This window comes from Microcebus murinus, chromosome 32, assembly GCF_040939455.1.
Source record: "Microcebus murinus isolate Inina chromosome 32, M.murinus_Inina_mat1.0, whole genome shotgun sequence".
In the NCBI taxonomy this organism is placed as follows: domain Eukaryota; kingdom Metazoa; phylum Chordata; class Mammalia; order Primates; family Cheirogaleidae; genus Microcebus; species Microcebus murinus.
This window is the reverse complement of record NC_134135.1, coordinates 1550265-1573972: the sequence shown is the minus strand read 5'-3', so window position 1 is coordinate 1573972 and position 23708 is coordinate 1550265. Positions and strand designations below refer to the sequence as shown.

Sequence of the window (23708 nt, the reverse complement as noted above, 5' to 3'; positions counted from 1 at the left end):
AAATAGACAAATCTCTAAAATATTTTATTTGGGAAGCAAAATTGTGATTCAGGGAATACACACAGACCAGGTGGTCCTCAGTATGTCTAAACAGCAAAGAGAAGGTTAGAGGTTTTATTTTGAAAAAAGAAATGTTCCATATTGCTCTTCGAGAAATTTCACTGACACTAAAGTGTTAGGGGCGTGGCAAGTTCTGACTGGTAACTGATGGTAGTGGGTAAACTATTCTTAGCTACTGAAAACTGCTGACTCTATTAGATAAAACTCATCTCGGGTTACAGTAGCCAGGCTTGCAGAAAATTATGCACTTGGATCAATGTTATGTACCCTGAGTGTTTTTTTTCCCCTGGCTTCTTGACTGCTTTAGTTGGGTATGACACAGATGACCCCATTCATATGATCAGCTTTCACATCTTCGAGGTTCATCCATGTTGTAGCGTGTTTCACAATTTTAACACTGAATAATGTCTGGAGTCTCCAACTCCTGACCTTAAGCCATCCTGCCTAAGCCTCCCAGAGTGCTAGGATTACAGGCATGAGCCACTGGGTCCGGCCCTGAATAATGTGTGTGTGTGTGTGTGTGTGTGTGTGTGTGTGGACATATACCACATTTTTTTTTTTTTTTTTTTTTTTTTTTTTTTTTGAGACAGAGTCTCACTTTTGTTGCCCAGGCTAGAGTGAGTGCCGTGGCCATACACCACATTTTGTTCATTCGTTCAACAGGCATTTGAGTTCCTTCCACCATGTGGCTATTGTAAATAATTCTGCTATGAACATGGATATACAAATACCCGTTCAAGTCCTTGCTTTCAATTCTTTTGCGTATATGCCCAGAAGTGGGATTTCTGGATCATATGGTAATTCTATTAACTTTTTGAAGAACCACCATATGGTTTTCCATAGTAGCTGCACCATTTTACATTCCCACCTGTGAAGTGCTAAGGTTGTGTTGCCTCTACTTGACGCAGAGTCATTCTCCTGGGATTCGCTAACCTCCAACTTAGAAATCCCTTTGCTTCTCTCTGTCCAAGATGCTAACTTACAGAACTGTGCCTTGAGGGAAGCCATTGTCTGGGGGAAGACAGCCTTCTTTACCTAGGTTACAATGCCAGGATGAAAGTACTCTTTCCTCAGTGTACTGATTATCTTGTTCCTGGTTCTTTGTGTTTGTTTTAATCCTTAAGAGACTTCTAGAACCTCCCTTTTGTCTAAGTTGTCAGAAGCCTCACACTGAATGTGTGGGTCTACAGTTCTGCTATAAAATGACACATGCATTCCTTAAAGTCACAGCACCAGGTGACTACGGCCACACCAGATGTCATCTTAGCTCATCTTCATGGTGACCCTGGGAGGAAGTCACTTTCTAAGGTCGGGGGTCATCTCCAGGTTGGAGGTTCGCTCTGACAGGAGCTGGAACCCCCTGTGAGTCAGACACACGGAGGACCCAGGCTGTCCTCCACCTGACAGCTGTGTCAGCTGCAGAGGCTCCAGCCTACGGGAGGGGATGACCCCATCGACACACCGGGACTGGTGACGGTGACGGTAGCATTTCTGGTGTGATCCCACATATTCCCTAGGACAAATGACCCCACACAGAGACACAAGGCTATCAGGGGGCAGGGCTTCAATTTCTTTTAATTTTTATAAAGATGAAATTCATATAACATAAAATTAACCATTTTGAAGGGAACACTTTGTTGACATTTAGCACAATACAATCCCAATGTCTCACAATCATCACCTCTATCTAGTATCAGAACATTTTCATCAGCCTAAAACACACCCTGTGCTGACTAAGTTATTCTTCACCCCTGGCTCTCCCTGGGCCTGGCAACCGCCATCTGCTTCCCCTCTAGGATTCTCCTGCTCTGGCCTTTAGCACAAGGCTGGGACTTCCTGCTCTTTTCCTGATATGAAGGGCAGCCATTGCCATGTTGGTACAGCTGTCATTTCACACAAAAGGCAATAGCACAACCAGCTGCCACAAGGGACCAGGCCTGTCCCAAAAACCAAAAGATGTGCCCTGCTGCAGCCTAAGGCGGGGTGAGGGTGCGGAGTAGACTTGGGGATGACAGACGAGCACAGAGGGCCAAGGGGGATGCACAGGCGGGGTCCGCACAGAGGAAGGGACAGGGTCAGCCTCGAGGGCTGGGAATGTCGGTGATCAGTGTGGAGCCCACATGAGAGAGGGGGGAGGAAAGAGGCCAGTGTGGCCCAGTTGGGGACCACAGATCCACACTGCAAGACGTCAGCGAGGAGACTTAGGCCTCCAGATTCCTGCCAGCCCCGTGGGAGGGAATTCTTGGACAGAGAGCCAAATAGACGCCGACTCAACAGCTCTTTGATGGAGCCCCAGGAAGAGGCCCTATACCCGGCCTTTCCACGGCCAGAGCCCCTGCCCTCCTCCCTCACACTCCGCCCGCTCCACACACATCCATATCCATCTCTTGGTCCCGCCATGCCTGGAGCGCTGAGGGTTAGGAACGCAGCCCCTGGTGACGAGCATCTGGTCGACCTCCATCCGGACAGCCGTGAGACCTCTGGGTCTGGGGGAGGGGTGGCAGTGGCCTCTGCAGGGCACGGACCCTGTGCAGCGGGGGTCTCCTCCGGCTGTGCCAATCCTCTGCCAGAAGCCCCGCCAGGAGTAGGAGGATCACAGCGCCAAGGCATAACCGCACCAGGTTGCTCTTGGTGTAGTGCTGCCGGGCAGGGGCTGGAGCAGTGAGAGAAGGGGCAGGTGGCAAGAGCCCATCTCCAGAACCACGTCCCCAGCCTGACACCCTATTATCCTCTGCTAGTGCGGATGCCAATCTCTTGGCTAGGGGTCCCTCCTGTCCCCACCGAGGATCAGGGCTGGATGGCCCCAGTTCTCTAACTAGCACCTCTCCCCATGTCCCCTCCAGGCCTCTGATACAACCCCTCCCCGACATGGACACTGCCTGGTTATCTGACCACTTGCAGAGGAGACATTATCAGGGACGGGGCAGAGAGGGGATCTCTCTTTCTCTGACTCTTTGGAAAATCTCAACCTTCCCACCTGATCTTATCACCCAATTCTGAACTCCATATGCTGATATTCTGCCAACCCAAGATCACAGAGCTGTAGCCCTGCATGGGGGAGGGAAGGAGGCAGCTTTGGGTGAGGAGCCAGGGGGCGTGGGTCTGAGGAGGACGACTTACTCACCAATTGGAGAGTCCGACTCCTCGGGACTGGAGGTGATATTCCCAGAAGCCTCTGGGAACCACAAAAGGCTACGTGTGAATAAATGGAACTATGTCCCCTTGCCCTGTCACTGTCCCTACCCTGAACACACGCACTGGGGAGGCAGAATTCCATGGCATTTAAGAAAAGTGTGAACTATAGCACCAGGCTGCCCAGATTGGAACCCCAAGTCCACCCCTTATTAGATGTGGGACATCAGGCAGGTGACAACATCTATGAGCCAATTTTCCCATCTGTCCAGTGAAATTAATGACATCAACATATCATAGGTTGGTGTGAAAATTAAAACAACAACAGTAGCACTCTGGGAGGCCAAGGCGGGCGGATTGCTCGAGGTCAGGAGTTCAAAACCAGCCTGAGCAAGAGCAAGACCCCGTCTCTACTATAAAAATAGACAGAAATTAATTGGCCAACTAATATATATATAGAAAATATTAGCCAGGCATGGTGGCACATGCCTGTAGTCCCAGCTACTCGGGAGGCTGAGGCAGCAGAATGGCTTGAGCCCAGGAGTTTGAGGTTGCTGTGAGCACAGTGCTAGACATATAATAAACACCCCATACACGCTAGCTCTCTTACTAACCCCTGGGGAAGTGGAAGGAAAGGCAGAGCGAGGGGCTGGGTGCAGAGTCGGGGAGGCTGTGGAGTCAGAAGCGACTCCCTGTGGCCCAGCACAGCGTGAGGAATGCACAGAGGTGGGCAGACATGGCCAAAGGGGCCAAGAGAGACGGAATATCTAAGCCCATTGAACAGCGGGCTGAGGAACCCGGCCCCGTCCTGAGGGGCAGTGGAGGGTCTGGAGCTGAGGGTGGGGCAGGACCCGCCGTAGTGTTGGAAAGAACCCTCTGGGATCGGGAGTCTAAAGAGAGCCATAGCGCTGTGGGCCCAGTGGACATACCTAGCCTACCCTCCGGGGATCTGTCAAGGCGTCTGTCCTGAAGGAAATGGAGGCTTTCCAGGAAGAGCGAGGGGAGGGGGAACCGCAGCGCCAGCAAAGCGTGTGTGCGGAGGCTGCGCAGTGAGATGTGCCGTGTCCAGGCACCTCTGGGCCGCGTGGGCCTGAAGCACACGCAGGCTACATGCAAACAGGGGGACACGCCTGAACACTTCCAGCCAAGTCGGAAGGACCGGGGCTTTAAGCTGAGAGCAGCACGAGGGGACCAGGGTGGTCTTCCCGACATGGCCTTGGCTCCGCCATCTTTAGAATGGCCGCATTACCCAGAATGCTCCTGTGCCCCAGCCTCGGCGCCCACCTCCGCCACGTCCTCTGTCCTCAAATCGAGGACTCGCTGGGGAAGAGCGAGACGCCTTAGTGAAGCAGGTTAAAAGCCCACAGCCTCAGACAAGGGAAGAGAGAGCCCCACCCTCAAGCTGCATTCTGCGGAGCTTTAAGTGCCCGGCGACTCACCGGTTGTAGAGACTTTGCTCGTGGGTGAGACGTCCCGCTTCCCGGAGGCTTCTGGGAACCCCAGCAAGAGAAATAACGTCAGGCCTTCCCGCGGGTCCCCACTCCCCCAGCCCCGGTGAGACGTCCGTGCTGCCCGAGTTCCTTGCCTGACACACGGCGCAGACGCGGAGGAAGCAAGTCCTCAGGCCCCAAGACTTACTTCCGTCCCTCAGCGCCTTGCTGAGAAGCCACCATCCACCCGATGGTGGACATTGGGTTGTGTCCACTTTGGGGCTATTATGAATAACGCTGTTGTGAACATTCACGTCCAGGTTTTTGTGTGAATGTAAGTTTTCAGCGTTCTTGGGTTCGCGCCCAGGAGTGGAATCGCTGGGTCGCGTGGTCTCTCTATGTTTGCCTACTCCAGGAACTGCCCGGCTGTCTTCAAAGCACCATTTCACATCCCCACAGTCGTGTAGGAGGGTTCCAGTTTCTCCAAATCCTCACCAACACTTGCTTTTGTCCATTTGTTTGTTTCATTTTTAATAATTAGAGCCATTCTAGTGACTTTTATGGTATGCGAATTATATCTTTTTTTTTTTTTTTTTGAGACAGAGTCTCGCTTTGTTGTCCAGGCTAGAGTGAGTGCCATGGCGTCAGCCTAGCTCACAGCAACCTCAAACTCCTGGGCTCAAGCGATCCTTCTGCCTCAGCCTCCCGAGTAGCTGGGACTACAGGCATGTGCCACCATGCCCGGCTAATTTTATATATATATTAGTTGGCCAATTAATTTCTTTCTATTTATAGTAGAGACGGGGTCTCGCTCTTGCTCAGGTTGGTTTTGAACTCCTGACCTTGAGCAATCCGCCCGCCTCAGCCTCCCAGAGAGCTAGGATTACAGGCGTGAGCCACCGCGCCCGGCTTTTTTTTTCTTTTTTTGAGACAGAGTCTCACTTTGTTGCCCAGGCTAGAGCAAGTGCCGTGGGGTCAGCCTAGTTCACAGCAACCTCAAACTCCTGGGCTCAGGAAATCCTCCTGCCTCAGCCTCCCGAGTAGCTGGGACTACAGGCATGTGCCACCATGCCCGGCTAATTTTTTCTATATATATATTAGTTGGCCAATTAATTTCTTTCTATTTATAGTAGAGATGGGTGTTCTCACTCTTGCTCAGGCTGGTTTCGAACTCTTGACCTTGAGCAATCCTCCCGCCTCAGCCTCCCAGAGTGCTAGGATTACAGGCATGAGCCACCACGCCCGGCCTCGAATTATATCTTAATTCAAAAATAAGTGAATCAGCAGGTCTCTGTGAGCTCAAAGGAAGAACATGCTGACATCAGCCTCTGAGCACAGGACGCCCCTCCCTACTAAGGCCATTTTCTTAACCAGCCACTTCCCGTGGCCACCAAAATACTTCCTGAACCCCCTCAGCCTATATAGCTCTTGCTCAGGGTGGGGACCGTGTCCAGAAGCCGTTTGTGGAGAGCTAAACCCAGCTTATGCTCAACTACCTGGGTATAATAAGAGCGTGGGTATTATTTGGTCTTTGTTACTTCTCTTCCTGTGAGATTTGTTAATAAACCTTGTTTCCATTTCAATTTATTAATAAACACAGTGTGTGGTACATGCATGCCATGGAATTCTACTCAGCGGTCAAAAGGAACATGCTGGGGTTTTTGTGTTTGTTTTTGGTTTTTTTTGAGTCAGAGTCTTACTCTGTTGCCCGGGCTAGAGTGCTGTGGCATCAACCTAGCTCACAGCAACCTCAAACTCCTGGGCTCAAGCGATCCTCCTGCCTCAGCCTCCTGAGTAGCTGGGACCACAGGCATGTGCCACCATGCCCGGCTAATTTTTTCTCTATATTTTTAGTTGGCCAATTAATTTATTTCTGTTTTAGTAGAGACGGGGTCTTGCTCTTGCTCAGGCTGGTTTCGAACTCCTGACCTTGAGCAATCCTCCCGCCTTGGCCTCCCAGAGTGCTAGAATTACAGGCGTGAGCCACCACACCCGACCAGGAACATGCTGTAGATACACACCTTGGATGGATCTCAAGCACAGTGTGCTGAGTGGGGGGAAAGGCAATCTCAAAAGGTTATATACCAGCTGATTTCATTTATATATAGCAGAACTACAGAGATGGAGAACAAGCTAGTGGGTTTCAGGGTTAGAGATGGCAAGGGGTAGGGGATGTGAACATGAGGGGCAGCGCAGGGAGGTCTTTGTGAGGGCGGAAGAGTTCTGTGGCGTGAATGTGGTCATGGCTACACAGATCTACACATGTGAAAACTGACATAGAACTACACACCTGCTTTACGCCATGTCAAATTCCTGATTGTTATGTTGTAGTCTAATATATAGAGTGGGCTGGGCGTGGTGGCTCACGCCTGTAATCCTAGCACTCTGGGAGGCCAAGGCGGGAGGATCCCTCCAAGTCAGGAGTTTGAAACCAGCCTTAGCAAGAGCGAGACCCCGTCTCTACTAAAAATAGAAAGAAATTAATTGGCCAACTGAAAATATATAGAAAAAATGAGCCGGGCATGGTGACGCATGCCTGTAGTCCCAGCTACTCCGGAGGCTGAGGCAGGAGGATCGCCAGGAGTGTGAGGTTGCTGTGAGCTAGGCTGACCCCACGGCACTCACTCTAGCCCAGGCAACAGAGTGAGATTCTGTCTGAAAAAAATAAAATAAAATAAATATATTATGTAGAGTGTAACCGTTGAGGGAGACTAGGTAAAGGGGACATGGGATCATTCTATACTACCACTGCAAACCTCCTGTGGCTCTATCTCAAAATAAAATTAAAAAAAAATCTAATCAGAAACACACACGCGCACACGCATGCGCAGTGTGCTACTGCTGTACGCGTCCCCGCTTCCCTGGGCATAAGAGCCAAACCCTGCCCTCAACTCCACGAGTCCCTTCTTGTCAACCTTGGCTGGCGCTTGTTCCTCGGTCCACCCCAAGGCACGGGAAATGCGAGCGGTGCCCAGCCGAGCGCATCATTCCCTAAAGCGCAGGCTGATTCCGGCACCCGTGTTCAGCTGCGATGCTTACGAACGAGAGGGGCACCGTGCCCCGCACAAAACTCAGCGCCGTCGTTCTCCAAGTGGCACCCGGGCGGCGGCGGCGGCGGCCTGGGAACTTGCTAGAAATGAAAATTACTGGCCGGACCCGGTGGCTCACGCCTGTAATCCTAGCACTCTGGGAGACCCAGGCGGGCGGATTGCTCGAGGTCAGGAGTTCGAAACCAGCCTGAGCAAGAGCAAGACCCCGTCTCTACTATAAATAGAAAGAAATTAATTGGCCAACTAAAAATATATATACAAAAAATTAGCCGGGCATGGTGGCACATGCCTGTAGTCCCAGCTACTCGGGAGGCTGAGGCAGGAGGATTGCTTGAGCCCAGGAGTTTGAGGTTGCTGTGAGCTAGGCTGATGCCAGGGCACTCACTCTAGCCTGGGCAACAAAGCGAGACTCTGTCTCAAAAAAAAAAAAAAAGAAAAGAAAATTACTGGACTCATCCCAGACCTACTGAATCAGAAACTCTGGGGGTTCAGCAGTCTGTTGTTTAAGAAGCCCTCCAGGCGATCCTATTGCCCGAGGAAGTCTGAGAGCCACTGACAGTGGAAGCAGAGGCTCAGAGGCAGCGTTCAGGGCCCCACAATTTGGCAAGCCACTCAGACCGCTCTCGTGTGTGTCAGACACCGCAAACCTTCGTCCCAGGGCAGGACGGGCGGTGGGCAGCATACGAATGTCTACGTGCGTAGCATACCCACCCTCCTTACAGCCAGAAATAAAGGGTTTTTGAAACAAAGCAAATTTGTGGAAGAGACCAATGGAGAAATCTAGGCGGAGAGGGGAAGAGAAGAGGGGGTCCATGTGCTCACACCCCGGGCACCGGAGAGAACCCTCCGGACCTCACCTGTTACAGAAGAAGGTGGTCCTGTTGGTGACTGGCCAGGGGTCACAGAGGCTCCTGAGAAATCAGAAAATGAGGGGAGTCTGTGCTCTATTCGCTGTGGGTCCTGAACAAACAAAGAACTGTTTGTGGGACCCAGGTTCCTCACCTGGAAAATGGGCGAGGAGACGGTTGTGGGTGTTAGACAGCATTTGGACCGCGCTCCTGGCGCGTTCTGGGGCTGAGCAATCATGACGCCCCCTGTGGCTCCGCCCCTCCTTTCTGAACCTCACTTCTGTCCCTTCTTCTAGGTCCCTGTGACTGACACCCTCACCTTGTCCCTGGGGGCAAAACTGGCTCCTGGAAAGTAGAGACAGGAACCCTGGCATCAGTTTGGGGTCAGGGCAGGCATCACAGTGTGCAGGGAAGGGGAATACCTCAGAAGCAAAACACAGGCCCTCTCCACCTCCCCATCCCCTGCGGCCACTGTGGTCCTGCAGCTACACTAATCCGCCAACATCCACCCCATCACAGGACCTTCGTGCCTACGGTTCCATTCACCCGCACCGCCCCACCTACTGCACCGATCTAGTCATCTCTTACTCTGCCTTGAGATCCAGAGCAAATGTTGCTTCCTCCAGGAAGCCTTCCCAGACCACCTCCCCTTCTGGCTTCTAACGCACTGTGTGCTTCCAATTCAGAGTGCTTATCGTGCTCACAATTACACATGCGTTGCATGCATCTTTGATTAGAGACCCATCGCTCTACTGATAACCGTGTGCGGGCATGCGCGTGCGCGAGGGAGAAGAGACTGTGCACCGAGAGGGAGGTTCAGTCGGCCCCCAACGGAGCACCAGCCACAGCTTTGCCACTCCTTAAATATGTTCCACGAAGCAAATATTGGAACCAAAAAAAGGCAAATCTGTAGTGACAGAAAGATCAGTGGTTGCCTGGGGTCAGAGGGGAAAATAAGGAGCCACTGCCGCGGGAGTCAGGGATGGAAAGGGACGAGAACGTTCTAAACCCACACGGCGGTGATCACTGCACCACTCCATACATTTACCCAAATCATTGACCCATATGCCTCACACAGGTGAATTCTTTGGTATATAAATTACGCCTCTATAAAGATGTTAAAAATTAAGGGTTCCTGGCTGGGCACGGTGGCTCACGCCTGTAATCTTAGCACTCTGGGAGGCCGAGGCGGGAGGATCGCTCAAGGTCAGGAGTTCGAAACCAGCCTGAGCAAGAGGGAGACCCCCCCCCCCGTCTCTACTATAAATACAAAGAAATTAATTGGCCGACTAATGTATATAGAAAAAATTAGCCGGGCATGGTGGCGCATGCCTGTAGTCCCAGCTACTTGGGAGGCTGAGGCAGGAGGATTGCTTGAGCCCAGGAGTTTGAGGTTGCTGTGCGCTAGGCTGACTCCACGGCACTCACTCTAGCCTGGGCAACATGCCCGGTTAATTTTTTCTATATATATTAGTTGGCCAATTAATTTCTTTCTATTTATAGTAGAGACGGGGGTCTCGCTCTTGCTCAGGCTGGTTTCGAACTCCTGACCTTGAACAATCCGCCGGCCTCGGCCTCCCAGAGTGCTAGGATTACAGGAGTGAGCCACCGTGCCTGGCCTTAATTTGTTTATTTTAGAGTCAGGGTCTTGCTATGTTGCCCAGGCTGGCCTCCAACTCCTGGACTCAAGAAAGCCTCACACTTCAGCCTCCTGATTAGCTGGAACCACCACACCCGGCTGAACACTGTAAGCATTTTTTTAAACTTCTTTAATAATGTTTATTTGCTCCTATTATATAAACAATTAAAATTGAAAAGTCTGAAAGCCCCAGAAAATGGAAGCAAAAGTAATAACCCTTCAATCTATGAACCCAAAACAGTTATTACCATTTGATCTATTTTTTTTTTCTAACAGCCTAGATAATCATTTCTGATTCAGATGGTGTTACTTTCCTAGAGCTACATAGGAAAAAAAAGTTACAGGATACAAATCCAATTATTAACCATGGGTTGTAAGATTGGAGAATGGAGACTTTCAAGTTTTAGTTTCTATACTTCAATATTTTTTTTTCAAGATTTTTTACAAAAAGCATTACTTCAAAAAACTTGTGAACAAAACAGATTTCTTTTTACCCCAAACTCTACAATGTACTTTGTTTGATTTAATATGACATTTCTAAGTGGCATTATGTATATTCATATTATTGTACAATAGATCTCTAGAACGTATTCATCTTGAAAAACTGAAACTCGATGCCCAACTAAACACTAATTCCTTCTCTTCTCTTCCCTCCTCCCAGCCCTTGGCAATCACCCTTCTACTTTCTGTGTCTCCAATTTTGGTTATATTAGATACATTAGATACCCCATTTAAGTGGAATCATGCCGTTTCTGTCCTTCTGTGACTGGTTTATTTCATTCAGCATAATGTCCTCAAGGTTCATTCATGTCGTAGTATTTATCAAAATGTTCTTCCATTTTAAGGCTGCATAATATTCCATCGCGTGTATGTGTGTGTGTACACATTCTCTTCATGAGATATACTGTCTCCTTTTGAAGGAATCCCCCTTTAAGAATAGTAACCATAGGGCCAGGCGTGGTGGCTCACGCCTGTAATCCTAGCACTCTGGGAGGCCGAGGCAGGCGGATTGCTCGAGGTCAGGAGTTCGAAACCAGCCAGAGCAAGACCCTGTCTCTACTATAAATAGAAATAAATTAATTGGCCAACTAATATACATAGAAAAAATTAGCTTGGCATGGTGGCCCATGTTGAGCCCAGGAGTTTGAGGTTGCTGTGAGCTAGGCTGACACCAGGGCACTCACTCTAGCTTGGGCAACAAAGCAAGACTCTGTCTCAAAAAAAAAAGAATAGTAACCATAATTAATAATAATGTATTGTATATTTCAAAATTGCTAAAAGAGTAGATTTTTTTTTTTTTTTGAGACAAAGTCTCGCTTTCTTGCCCAGGCTAGAGTGAGTGCCGTGGCGTCAGCCTCGCTCACAGCAACCTCAGACTCCTGGGCTCAAGCAATCCTCCTGCCTCAGCCTCCCGAGTAGCTGGGACTACAGGCACGAGCCACCATGCCCGGCTGATTTTATATTATATATATTAGTTGGCCAATTAATTTCTTTCTATTTTTATGGTAGAGACGGGGTCTCGCTCAGGCTGGTTTTGAACTCCTGACCTTGAGCAATCCGCCCGCCTCGGCCTCCCAGAGTGCTAGGATTACAGGCGTGAGCCACCGCGCCCGGCCAAAAGAGTAGATTTTAAATGTTCTCACTACAAAGAAATGATAAATAGATGAGATGATGAATGTGTTAATTACCTTGATATAATCATTTCACAATGTATAAATATATCAAAACATCACATGATACCCCATAAATACATACAATTATCATTTGTTAAAAATAAAAATTAAACAAACAAGAATAAAAGATTGATAGATGCTACAATATAAATGAACCTCAAAAACATTATGCTCAAAGTATCCAGTTATGAAAGACCACGTAGTGCTATGGATATCGAGTTCCTAGAAAAGGCAAATTTATACAAAGAGGAAGTAGATTTGTGGTTACCTGGAGCTGAGGGGGCGGAACAGGAAGTCACTGCAAATGGGTACAAGATCTTCTTAGGGTGATAGAAATGTGCTAATATTGGAATCTGAAGATTGCACAACCCTCAAAAACTTACTAAACTTTATGAATTGGACACTCAAAACTGAGTGAACTTTAATGTATATAAATTATACCACAATAAAGCTAGTTTAAAAAAAAAGACAGCAACTTTTAGTTAATAATGACCTCACTAACTGGATTTGAATGAAAATAAGTCTGAATACAAATACATTTTCATTGTACCGTGCACTATCTTTTTTAATTTACTGATAACTAGAAGGAGAATTTTCCCATTGCTAATAGAATGACTAGTCTTCTCTATATGGAGATATTTTAAATAAGTTGACTGGCTTCAAATACTTATGAAAATACATAATCCTAAAACAAGGTGAGCATGAAACATCAATACTTGTTCTACAGTTGCATCAGTTGATGTCTATCATCTTAGCACTCTAGGAGGCTGAGGTGGGAGGATCACTCAAGGTCAGGAGTTCAAAACCATCCTGAGCAAGAGCGAGACCCCGTCTTTACTAAAAATAGAAAGAAATTAATTGGCCAACTAAAAATATATATAGAAAAAATTAGCCGGGCATGGTGGTGCATGCCTGTAGTCCCAGCTACTCGGGAAGCTGAGGCAGGAGGATCACTTAAACCCTAGTTGGAGGTTGCTGTGAGCTAGGCTGATGCCATGGCACTCACTCTAGCCTGGGCAACAAAGTGAGACTCTGTCTCAAAAAAAAAATAGAAAGACATTAATTGGCCAACTAAAAATGTGTAGAAAAAATTAGCCGGGCATGGTGGCACATGCCTGTAGTCCCAGCTACTCAGGAGGCTGAGGCAGGAGGATCCCTTGAGCCCAGGAGTCTGAGGTTGCTGTGATCTAGGCTGATGCCACAGCACTCTAGCCCGGGCAACAGAGTGAGACTCTGTCTCAAAAAAAAAAAAAAAAAAAAAAAAAAGATATAAGAAGGGAAGAAGTCTCCAAAAGCCAAGAAATGCAGGGGCCTCCAGGAGCTGGAAGGGACATGGAACAGATTCTCCCCTAGCGCTTCCAGAAGGAACCAGCCCTGTCAATACCTTTATTGTATCCCAGGGAGACCCACTTTGGTCTCACCTCTGACCTCCAGAATGGTGAGGTGATAAATTGGTAATAAGCTTGTGCTGTTGTAAGCCGGTGAGTGCGTGGCAGTTTGTTCCCGCAGCGATGGGAAACTAATACATCCTGCAAAGCTGGGAGCCCGGGGCGTGCCTGCCTCCCGTTCCGCGCAGCGACGGTCCCTACCCTCGGAACTGCCTTCAGAACCTGTAGAGGCCGAGGAGGAAAGGTTTGGTCTGCACACTCCTTACCTGTGACCACGAGCTCCAGGGGGTCGCTGGGGGCTGACCACTCGTACGGGTTTGAGCTGGAAAAGCTGTAGCATCGGTACGTCCCGCTGTGGGCAGCAGTCACGGTGACGATGGGGAAACTGGCCCGGTACCACATCTCGGGATTCTTGTAGGGCTCAGGGTCCCCCTCCTTGTACAGAGCAAATTGGTCAAAGCCATAGGGAGTCTGACACTGTAGGGTCACGTCCCCTCCTGGGGACACTGCCGGGCTGGGCTGGGCTGAGAGTGAAGGCTTGTTATAAACTCCTGGGAGAAAAAGAAACTCTGATATTAAAGACAGTGGTCGCTTGTGTCTCAGCTGCCAGGGAGGGGAGGTCCTGCGCCCCACCCCTTTCTGGTTACATCCCTCCTGGAGCGCTCACTCCCCTGCCTGAGCTCACAGACAGGTGGGGTCAGGTCACCAAGAGGTTAAGGGAGTATGGCTGTGTCACATCCTAGTGCCTGGGCTCTGCCATTTAGGGGCTGTGCGCCCTGGAGGTAAATCTCCCACTGTATCTGTGCCTCAGTGTCCCCTACTGTAAAATGGGGATGATTGAATGAAGCAAGACATAGAAAGCATTTAACAGAGTGCAGAAAGCAGACCAAGCACTCAAAATAGGACAGTAGTAACAAAATTGTGCAAGTTTATACTGTATTATAAGCTTGTATTACAGTATACAGAAGTTATATTGTTTTTTGTTTGTTTGTTTTGAAACAGAGTCTCACCTTCTTGCCTGGGCTAGAGTGCTGTGGCATTAGCCTAGCTCACAGCAACCTCAAACTCCTGGGCTCAAGCAATCCTCCTGCCTCAGCCTCCCAAGTAGTGGGGACTACAGGCATGCGCCACCATGCCCAGCTAATTTTTTCTGTTTTTAATTGTTTGGCTAATTTCTTTCTATTTATAGTAGAGATGAGGTGTCGCTCTTGCTAAGGCTGGTCTCTCGAACTCCTGAGCTCAGGCTATCCTCCCAGAGTGCTAGGATTACAGGCGTGAGCCCAGCCTAGAAGTTATATTGTAAACTTGTATTAAAGTACCAGCTTCAGGTGCCGTCCCAAATTCCTGATATATATAAATTCATGGAATCCTCACAAAGACCTATGCACTCATCGCTATTAATATCCCTATTTTATATATGAAACTGAGGCACATGGTGTTAAATAATTTGTTCAACACTAGGTAACAATACTGTATTGCATACTTGAAACAAACAAAGGTAACTATGTGAGGTGACAGGGATGTTAATTATCTTGATGGTGGTGACTATTTCACAGTGTATATGTATTTGAAAACATCCAGTTGTGCACCTCAAACATACACCATTTTTGTTTGCCAATTACACCTCAACAAAGCTGAAAAAGTTTTAAAAAATGTAAAAATCAAGAAGTCAGTTAACCTGTCTAAGGTCATATGATAAGTGGCAGAGCTGAATTTGCAATCAGGGAGTTCGACTGCAGGGTCTCCACTGCTACATGCAAACCTGCACCACTCTAATTTGAGGTTAGCATGGTGACACATGCCTGGCACCCAAGAGTCATCAAAGCAGCCTGATAATTATGGCTCATTCATTCATTCAACAACTTTTTTTTTTTTTTTGAGACAGAATCTCACTCTGTTGCCTGGGCTAGAGTGCCGTGGCGTCAGCCTAGCTCACAGCAACCTCAAACTCCTGGGCTCAAGCAATCCTGCTGCCTCAGCCTCCCAAGTAGCTAGGACTACAGGCACGTGCCACCATGCCCAGCTAATTTTTTTCTATGTACTTTTAGTTGTCCAGCTAATTTCTTTCTATTTTTAGTAGACATGGGGTCACGCTCTTGCTCAGGCTGGTCTAGAACTCCTGAGCTCAAACGATCCACCCTCTTTGGCCTCCCAGAATGCTAGGATTACAGGGGTGAGCCACCGCGCCCAGCTTAATTTTTTAAACAATCAAGTGCATGACCACACAGATAGAGGAGTGCCCATTTTTCCTTCTGCCTTAGGCTTCGATGTGGTTTGGCACCAACACTGCCAGATGCTATCTATTTAAAATTGTGCCTGCAATCCTAGCACTTCGGGAGGTCGAGGCGGGAGGATAGCTTGAACTCAGGAGTTCGAGACCAGCCTGAGCAAGAGCAAGACCCTGTCTCTACTATAAATAGGAAGAAATTAGTCAAACAACTAAAAATAGAAAAAATTAGCCGGGCATGGTGGTGCGTGCTTGTAGTCCCAGCTACTTGGGATGCTGAGGCAGGAGGATCGCTTGAGACCAGGAGTTTGAGGTTGCTGTGAGCTAGGCTGACGCCACGGCACTCTAGCCTGGGCAACAGAGTGAGACTCTGTCTCAAAAAAAGAGAAAGAAAAAAATAAACTAAAATTGGGATATGTTGTTCACCATGGATGCTTTTGGAATTGCCTTTTTTAAAAAAAATGGCATTAAAATGTTACTCATGTTGATTCATGAGTTTTGTGGCACCCCCACCCCCTAGGCCAATGCCTCACTGGTGTCACCCTAATCCGGCCCTGTGGGATTCACTGCCATTGACATCCCCTGCGTCCAAAACTGGGGACCGCGCAGCCCAGGGCCCCGAATCCAGCCACGCCCCAGCCCTTCCCCCCTGGGTACCAGTAGCCACCAGCTCCAGCTGGTCGCTGGGCGGGGACCAGCGGCTGGCGTTCTGGTAGGAGCAGCGGTAGAGGCCGGCGTGCTCTCTCCTCATGGCCGGGATGAAGAGGTGGGCCTGGTCCTGGTACTTGCCCGACCGCAGCTTCTCCAGGCGGTACAGATCCACGCCCGGAGGCCCGTGGCACCGGATGGTCACCGGCTTCTCCAGGGGCACCAGGGGGCTGGGCACGGCCTGCAGGGTGGGCTTGGGGAGTGCTCCTGGGGGAGAGGGGACCAGCGTCCAGACAGACCCCCCCAGGCCGACCCTGCCCACCTCCCACCCAAGGGACCCCCAAGGACTCACCGCTCCATGCTCGCACCTGCCCCAGACACAGCCCTGAGGAAGGAAGGAAAGGACCAGATGCCAGGACCCCGCTTCAGCGGACACTGGCTGCCTGCCGGGCACGGCGAGACCGGGACATTGGCATGCGTTCGCTTTATTCTGCTATCATTTTATTTTTCCCAAAGACACACATTTGCACATAATTGAACTAAAAGAAGCCAGTCACAAAAAGCCACATGTCCCGTGCTGATCAGTAGTGGGATCGCGCCTGTGAATAACCACTGCACTCCAGCCTGGGCAACATAGCGAGACCCCATCTCTAAAAAAAAAAAAAAAAAAGCCACATGGACTCACTATTAAATTGGAACTAACGCCAGCACACACATGCACCGAGGGAAGCAAAACTCAGTGGAAATCAAGCAGGAGGGAGGGGGAGGGGAAGGAGAAGAAAACAACCTAATGGGTGCCACGAACACTCACTGGGTGACGGCACACCCACGGCCGAGACTCAAGCATTACGAAAGCCGTCCATGTAACCTAAAGCACTTGTACCTCCTTAAAATAAAGGGCTGATAACTAGAGTCTATACAGAACTCAGGAAAATCAGCAAGAAAAAAATCAAACAACCCTATCAAAAAGTGGGCAAGGGACACGAACAGAAACTTCCCAAAAGAAGACAGAAGAATGGCCAACAAACATATGAAAAAATGCTCAACATCTCTAATCGTCAGGGAAATGCAAATCAAATGAGACACCACTTATCTCCAGTGAGAAGGGCCTTTATCAAAAAAGTCCCCAAACATGGAAACTCAGACTTGTGGGGGGAGGGGGGGAAAGGGCATTTATTGAAACCTTAAAATCTGTACCCCTATAATATGATGAAATTAAAAAAAAAGTCCCCAAACAATAAATGTTGGCGTGGATGGGGAGAGAGAGGAACACTCCTACACTGCTGGTGGGACTGCAAACTAGTTCAACCTCTGTGGAAAGCAATATGGAGATACCTCAAAGCGATACAAGTGGATCTACCTTTTGATCCAGCAATCCCATTGCTGGGCATCTACCCAAGAGAACAAAAGGCATTCTATAAAAAAGACACCTGTACTAGAACGTTTATAGCAGCACGATTCACAATTGCAAAGCTGTGGAAACAACCCAAGTGCCCATCAATACATGTGGCACATTAATAAAAAGTGGTATGTGTATACCATGGAGCTCTACTTAGCCACAAGAAACAATGGTGATTTAGCACCTCTTGTATTATCCTGAATGGAGCTGGAGCCCATTCTACTAAGTGAAGTATCCCAAGAATGGAAAAACAAGCACCACATGTGCTCACCATCAGATTGGTTTTAACTGATCAACACTTAAGCGCACATAGGGGAGTAACGTTCATCGGGTGTCGGGCAGGTGGGGGGGGAGGCATTGGGTATACACACACCTAATGGGTGCAGTTTGCACTTGAAGCTCTGACTCAGGGCGGGACAAGGGCAATATATGTAACCTAACCTGTGATTTGCTGAAACTAAAAACTTAACAAAAATATTTTGAAATGTTTAAAAAGCCACCTATTGTGTGCTGCCATTTACACGAAATGTCCAGAATAGACAAGTCCATGGAGACAGAAAGCAGTTACATGGTTTGGGGGGAGACCTGGGAAGTGACTGCTGAACCCGCAAGGAAATTCCTCTGGGGGTGATGGAAAAGTCTCAGAACTAGGCAGAGGTGACGGTTGTGCAACGTAGCTTATGTACCAAATGTCCGTTACAGCAAATTTTCCACTCTGTGATACTTGACCACAATAAATTTTTTTTTTTTTGAGACAGAGTCTCGCTTTGTTGCCCAGGCTAGAGTGAGTGCCGTGGCATCAGCGTAGCTCACAGCAACCTCAAACTCCTGGGCTCAAGCAATCCTCCTGCCTCAGCCTCCCGAATAGCTGGGGCTACAGGCATGCGCCACCATGCCCGGCTAATTTTTTCTATATATATTAGTTGGCCAATTCATTTCTTTCTATTTATAGTAGAGACGGGGTCTCGCTCTTGCTCAGGCTGGTTTCGAACTCCTGACCTCGAGCAATCCACCCGCCTCGGCCTCCCAGAGTGCTAGGATTACAGGCGTGAGCCACCACACCCGGCCCTCAATAAAAAATTTTATAAAAGTCAAACAGGGATTCCCGCCCCACACTGTCCAGCTCCAACCCCTACCGCTCTCCCACTGCACACACTTCTGACTATTTTAGCCGTCCCTCTGGATTCACTAGACACGGCACACTGACTTCCACTGTGGCCTTGAGGATTCGAACCACTGATCTTGCTGTTTCCTTCTTTTCCCTGCACTTTCCCAATAGCCACTAACACCCACGAGCATGTACAGCAGTACAGGATTGTGTAGACAGGCATTGTAAACACTTGTGTGTTGTTGCATTGTATTCATTATGTGTACGATAAAACCCCTCACTAATGAGATACACCAGGCCCCAAAATTCATCAAATAAAATATGTAAATGTGGCCTGGCCAGGTGGCTCACGCCTGTAATCCTAGCACTCTGGGAGGCCGAGGCGGAGATTGCTCCAGGTCAGGAGTTCGAAACCAGCCTGAGCAAGAGCAAGACCCCATCTCTACTATAAATAGAAAGAAATTAATTGGCCAACTAATATATACAGAAAAATTAGCCGGGCATGGTGGCGCATGCCTGTAGTCCCAGCTACTCGGGAGGCTGAGGCAGGAGGATCGCTTGAGCCTAGGAGTTTGAGGTTGCTGTGAGCTAGGCTGATGCCAGGGCACTCACTCTGGCCTGGGCAATAAAAGCGAGACTCTGTCTCAAAAAAAAAAAATAATAAAATAAAATAAAATATGTAAATGTGTCATTGGGAAGTTAACACTTTTCATTCGTCTATATGGTCACAAGAAGCACCGCAATAAAGACAGTGAAACCTGCCCTCGACTGATCACAAACGAACTGAGGAAACCCTCCAGTGACCGCGGGAAGCCACTTGCTCAGCTCCCACCCCCCTGCACAGTGGGGGAGGGAAGGACCCCCTTGAGGTGCCACTTGCAAGATGGAGTCTCTTGTGTCATATGTCACCATATCCCAGAACTGTAGATTTCCCACTATTTTCTGCTTTTTTGGTTAAATCAACGTTCTGTGATTACATTATTACGACTGTGCAAATACTTCACACCTGAGGGTTATAATGTTGTACTTATACATTTTTGCTGTTCTTTTCCTCTGGAATCAATAATGCCTGATTTACTTCCATCTGTGTAGTTTCCCTTGAACTTATCGCTATAATTCTCAATAGCCTTTCTGGTTTTTTTTTTTTTTTTTTTTTTTTTTTGAGACAGAGTCTTGCTTTGTTGCCCAGGCTAGAGTGAGTGCTGTGGCATCAGCCTAGCTCACAGCAACCTCAGACTCCTGGGCTCAAGGGATCCTCCTGCCTCAGCCTCCCGAGTAGCTGGGACTACAGGCATGCACCACCATGCCCAGCTCATTTTTTCTATATATATTAGTTGGCCAATTAATTTCTTTCTATTTATAGTAGAGACGGGGTCTCGCTCTTGCTCAGGCTGGTTTCGAACTCCTAAACTCGAGCAATCTGCCCACCTCGGCCTCCCAGAGTGCTAGGATTATAGGCATGAGCTACTGCTCCCGGCCTACCATGATCTGTTTTAATCTCACTAGGGTTGCCATATTTGGAAAATAAAAATACAGGACTCAGCATTTGAATTTCAGATAAACAAGGAAATCTTCTTTTAGTGTATGTCCCATGATGTTTAAAAAAGAGAAGAAAAGAATAGTACTTGTTTATCTGAAGTTCTGAAATTCAAATTTAGCCTGTTTCATCTTGCAGCCCTCATTCTTACACACACACACACACACACACACACACACACATGAAGGAGGGATTGTTCTCATTATAAACATGAGGAAACTGGACAGAGAGGCTGAGCATCCTCCTTTAGCTCACACAGCAAAAAGTGGCTGAACCCAGATAGTATCTGACTCCAGAGCTCAGAGAGTGACACTGTCACCAGCCGCCAACTCCCCCTCTGGGCCCACCCCAGGTGCCCTCTGCATCTTGTGCCCAAGCTCCACCTACATCTCTGCCTCCCCTCCCCCAACACAGCCCACCTCAGTCTTTCTGTGAGTCCCCTCCACCCTGCGACCCTCTCGCATGTTTGGAAATATTCCCGGCGCCTCGATGGGCACTTTCTATGTTTAGACCCCGTGTCACCATAATCCTACTGGTTAGCAACCATTATTAGCCCTGTTTTATAGATCAGGCTATTGAGACAGTATCTCATGCACAGCTGGTAGAAGGTAGATTCAAACGCTAGCAGCATAGTTTATTGGTGAAGAATGTGGACTTGCAAACCCATAGGAGCAGAGAGTGGAACGGTGGTTACCAGGGATGGCTGGGTAGGGGTTGGCAAATGTTGGTCAAAGGATACAAAGTTTCAGTTAGACAGGAGTAATAAGTTCTGGACATCTATTGTCCATTGTGGTGACAATAGTTAATGAAAATGTATCATATACTTGAAAATCCCTAAGACAGTAGATCCTAAATGTTCTCATCACACAAAAAAAGTGAGTAATGCATATGTGAAAAGCTTGATTTTGCCTTTCCACAGTGTACACATAGATCCAGGCATCATAGTTGTACACTATAGGTATGTTCGATTTTTATTCATCAATTAGAAAATAAATAGAAACAACCAGCCCCTTCCCGCAAAAAGAAAGAAGATAAAGACTAAAAAAAAAAAAAGAAAAGAAAAAAAAACCACAAGTGTGGACTTGGTTTGCATTCAAGCCCTAGCTGTGTGACTTTAATCAAGTTACTTCACCTCTCTGGGTCTCAGTTTTCTCATTTGTAAAATAAGGGTCATTATAGACTCTACCTCATTAGTTGTTGGGGATTAAATGAGTTAGTGTCTGTTAATAAAAAAAAAGTACATAATAATATCTAGACCACAGTAAATGCTACCTAAGAGTGTGTTAAAGAATGAGTGATCAGGCCAGGCGTGGTGGCTCATGCCTGTAATCCTAGCACTTTGGGAGGCCGAGGCGGGCAGATTGCTCAAGGTCAGGAGTTCGAAACCAGCCTGAGCGAGACCCCGTCTCTACCAAAAATAGAAATAAATTAATTGACCAACTAAAAATATATATACAAAAAATTAGCTGGGCATGGTGGCGCATGCCTGTAGTCCCAGCTACTCGGGAGGCTGAGGCAGGAGGATCGCTGAGCCCCGGAGATTGAGGTTGCTGTGAGCTAGGCTGACGCCAGGGCACTCACTCTAGCCTGGGCAACAAAGTGAGACTATGTCTCAAAAAAAAAAAAAAAAAAAAAAAAGAGTGAGTGATCACCAGCAAATTGGTATTAACTGCTCAACACCTAAGTGGACATGTAGGAATAACATCTATCGGGTGTCGGGCAGATGGGGGGAGGGGATGGGTATATACAAACATAATGAGTGCGATGTGCACCAACTGGGGGGTGGACACGCTTGAAGCTCTGACTCGAGGGGGGAGAGGGAGTAAGGGCAATAAACCTACCCTTAACACTGGTACCCCCATAGTATGCTGGAAAAAAAAGCTAAAAAAAAAAAAATGAATGAGTAAGCAAATGAATGGAGGAAGGAAGGAATGAGAGGTCGTTAGTATTAATAGCTTGCCATCTTATCCCCCAAAACACAATGGTTTCCTTCCTGCTTACTCTCTTGGAGACTGTCCCTTTAGCAGTAAATTCTCCTGAAGAAATGAGGAAATTATGCCCACGACTCGCCTGCACAGCCTGGTGTAGAAGAGGCAGTAGAAACGCATCTGACCTCCTTCGCCTGTTTGCAGGAGACTCTTATTGGCGGCACTACTGTAAGGGATATTGGCAAATTAAATCTACAACCTAGTTCTGCTATTTAGAAGGAAGAAAAGCAACTGAGCGTCGTGGAAGAAAGTTGCCACCAACTGTAGGAGACATGTGTTCACTTCCTGACCCAGCCGTGAGAAAACGGGAATAAATCATGCAAACAAAACACGCCACCCCCCTGGGTCCCAATTTTCCCACCCCACAAATGAACAGACTCTTGTGGCCCTTTTGCTCTGGAATTTATCGCTGATGCAACTTAAAAAAAAAAACCAATTCTCTGTCTGGCAGCTCAGTGCCTGATGCTTGGGCGCTTCCCAGATGGACCCTCAGGACTCACCGAGGCAGAAGAGCGCGGACGGGGATGGAGACATGGTTCCTCAGCCAGGGTCTGAGCGCTGTGGCCAGGCAGCTGGGGCTTTTCCTAATGGAGACTCGTGGGGCTGGAGCCGCCTCCCCAGGACCGTGACTTGCACACGGGCTCCAGGGAACCCCGCTTATCTCAGGGGCCAGCCTGGAGCTGCAGGGTCCGCCTTCCCCTTCTCCCACAAACTCTCCATCGCTCACAGGGAAATGCAAATCCAACCACAAGGAGATACCAATTCGCGCCTATTAGGGTGGCTATAATTTTTTAAATGGAAAATAACAAATGTTGGTGAAGATGCAGAGAAATTGGAACCGTTGTGCGTGGCTGGTGGGAACGAAACGTGGCGTGGCGGCTGTGGAAAACAGTTTGGCGGTTCCTCCAAAGGTTAGACACGGATCTCCATAAGATCCAGCAATTCCGCTTCTGGGTATACACCCAAAAGGATTGAAAGCAAGGTCTCCAATAGGTATTTGCACACCAGTGTTCATTGCAGCTTTATTCACAGTAGCCAAAAAGTGGAAGCAGTCCAAATGTCTATCAACAGAAGAATGGACAAATGAAATGTGGCATATACATACAATGGAATATTACTCAGCCTTTAAAAAAAGACTAAGGCCGGGCGCGGTGGCTCACGCCTGTAATCCTAGCTCTCTGGGAGGCCGAGGCGGGCGGATTGCTCGAGGTCAGGAGTTCGAAACCAGCCTGAGCAAGAGCGAGACCCCGTCTCTACTATAAAATAGAAAGAAATTAATTGGCCAACTAATATATATACAAAAAATTAGCTGGGCATGGTGGCGAATGCCTGTAGTCCCAGCTACTCGGGAGGCTGAGGCAGGAGGATGGCTTGAGCCCAGGAGTTTGAGGTTGCTGTGAGCTAGGCTGACGCCACGGCACTCACTCTAGCCTGGGCAACAAAGCGAGACTCTGTCTCAAAAAAAAAAAAAAAAAAAGACTAAAACCCAATACATGCTACAATAGGATGGGCCTTGGGGACATTATGCTACGTGCAATAACCCAGACACTGAAGGACAAACGTTGTGTGATTCCACTTAGA

At 48.2% G+C, this 23708-nt stretch overlaps 1 protein-coding gene across 2 annotated transcripts; it reads right to left on the bottom strand.

Annotated features, from left to right (window-relative positions):
* Positions 1-1623: 1623 nt before the first annotated feature.
* On the bottom strand, positions 1624-22661 carry GP6 (glycoprotein VI platelet). 2 transcript variants are annotated; one of them, XM_075999013.1, is made up of 8 exons: positions 22628-22661; positions 16448-16480; positions 16105-16362; positions 13487-13771; positions 8530-8583; positions 4632-4682; positions 3185-3235; positions 2398-2713 (listed from the first exon to the last, which is right to left on the bottom strand). In XM_075999013.1, the coding sequence occupies exons 1-8, from the start codon at positions 22659-22661 to the stop codon at positions 2478-2480; spliced, it is 1002 nt and encodes a 333-aa protein (XP_075855128.1). In that variant the 3' UTR covers positions 2398-2477. The 2 variants fall into 2 exon arrangements, with proteins under 2 accessions (XP_075855127.1, XP_075855128.1); XM_075999012.1 differs by lacking the exons at positions 16105-16362; positions 16448-16480; positions 22628-22661 and having other exon boundaries at positions 1624-2713; positions 13487-13650.
* Positions 22662-23708: the final 1047 nt, after the last annotated feature.

What these genes read in the sequence shown, in the direction of transcription:
- GP6 (XM_075999012.1), bottom strand. Translation starts at nt 13,560, where the DNA reads ATGCTACAGCTTTTCCAGCTCAAACCCGTACGAGTGGTCAGCCCCCAG. An exon ending in ACCACCTTCTTCTGTAACAG is followed by an intron (nt 4,683 to 8,529) that starts GTGAGGTCCGGA and finishes TGGGGTTCCCAG; the next exon opens with AAGCCTCCGGGAAGCGGGAC. An exon ending in GAGCAAAGTCTCTACAACCG is followed by an intron (nt 3,236 to 4,631) that starts GTGAGTCGCCGG and finishes TGTGGTTCCCAG; the next exon opens with AGGCTTCTGGGAATATCACC.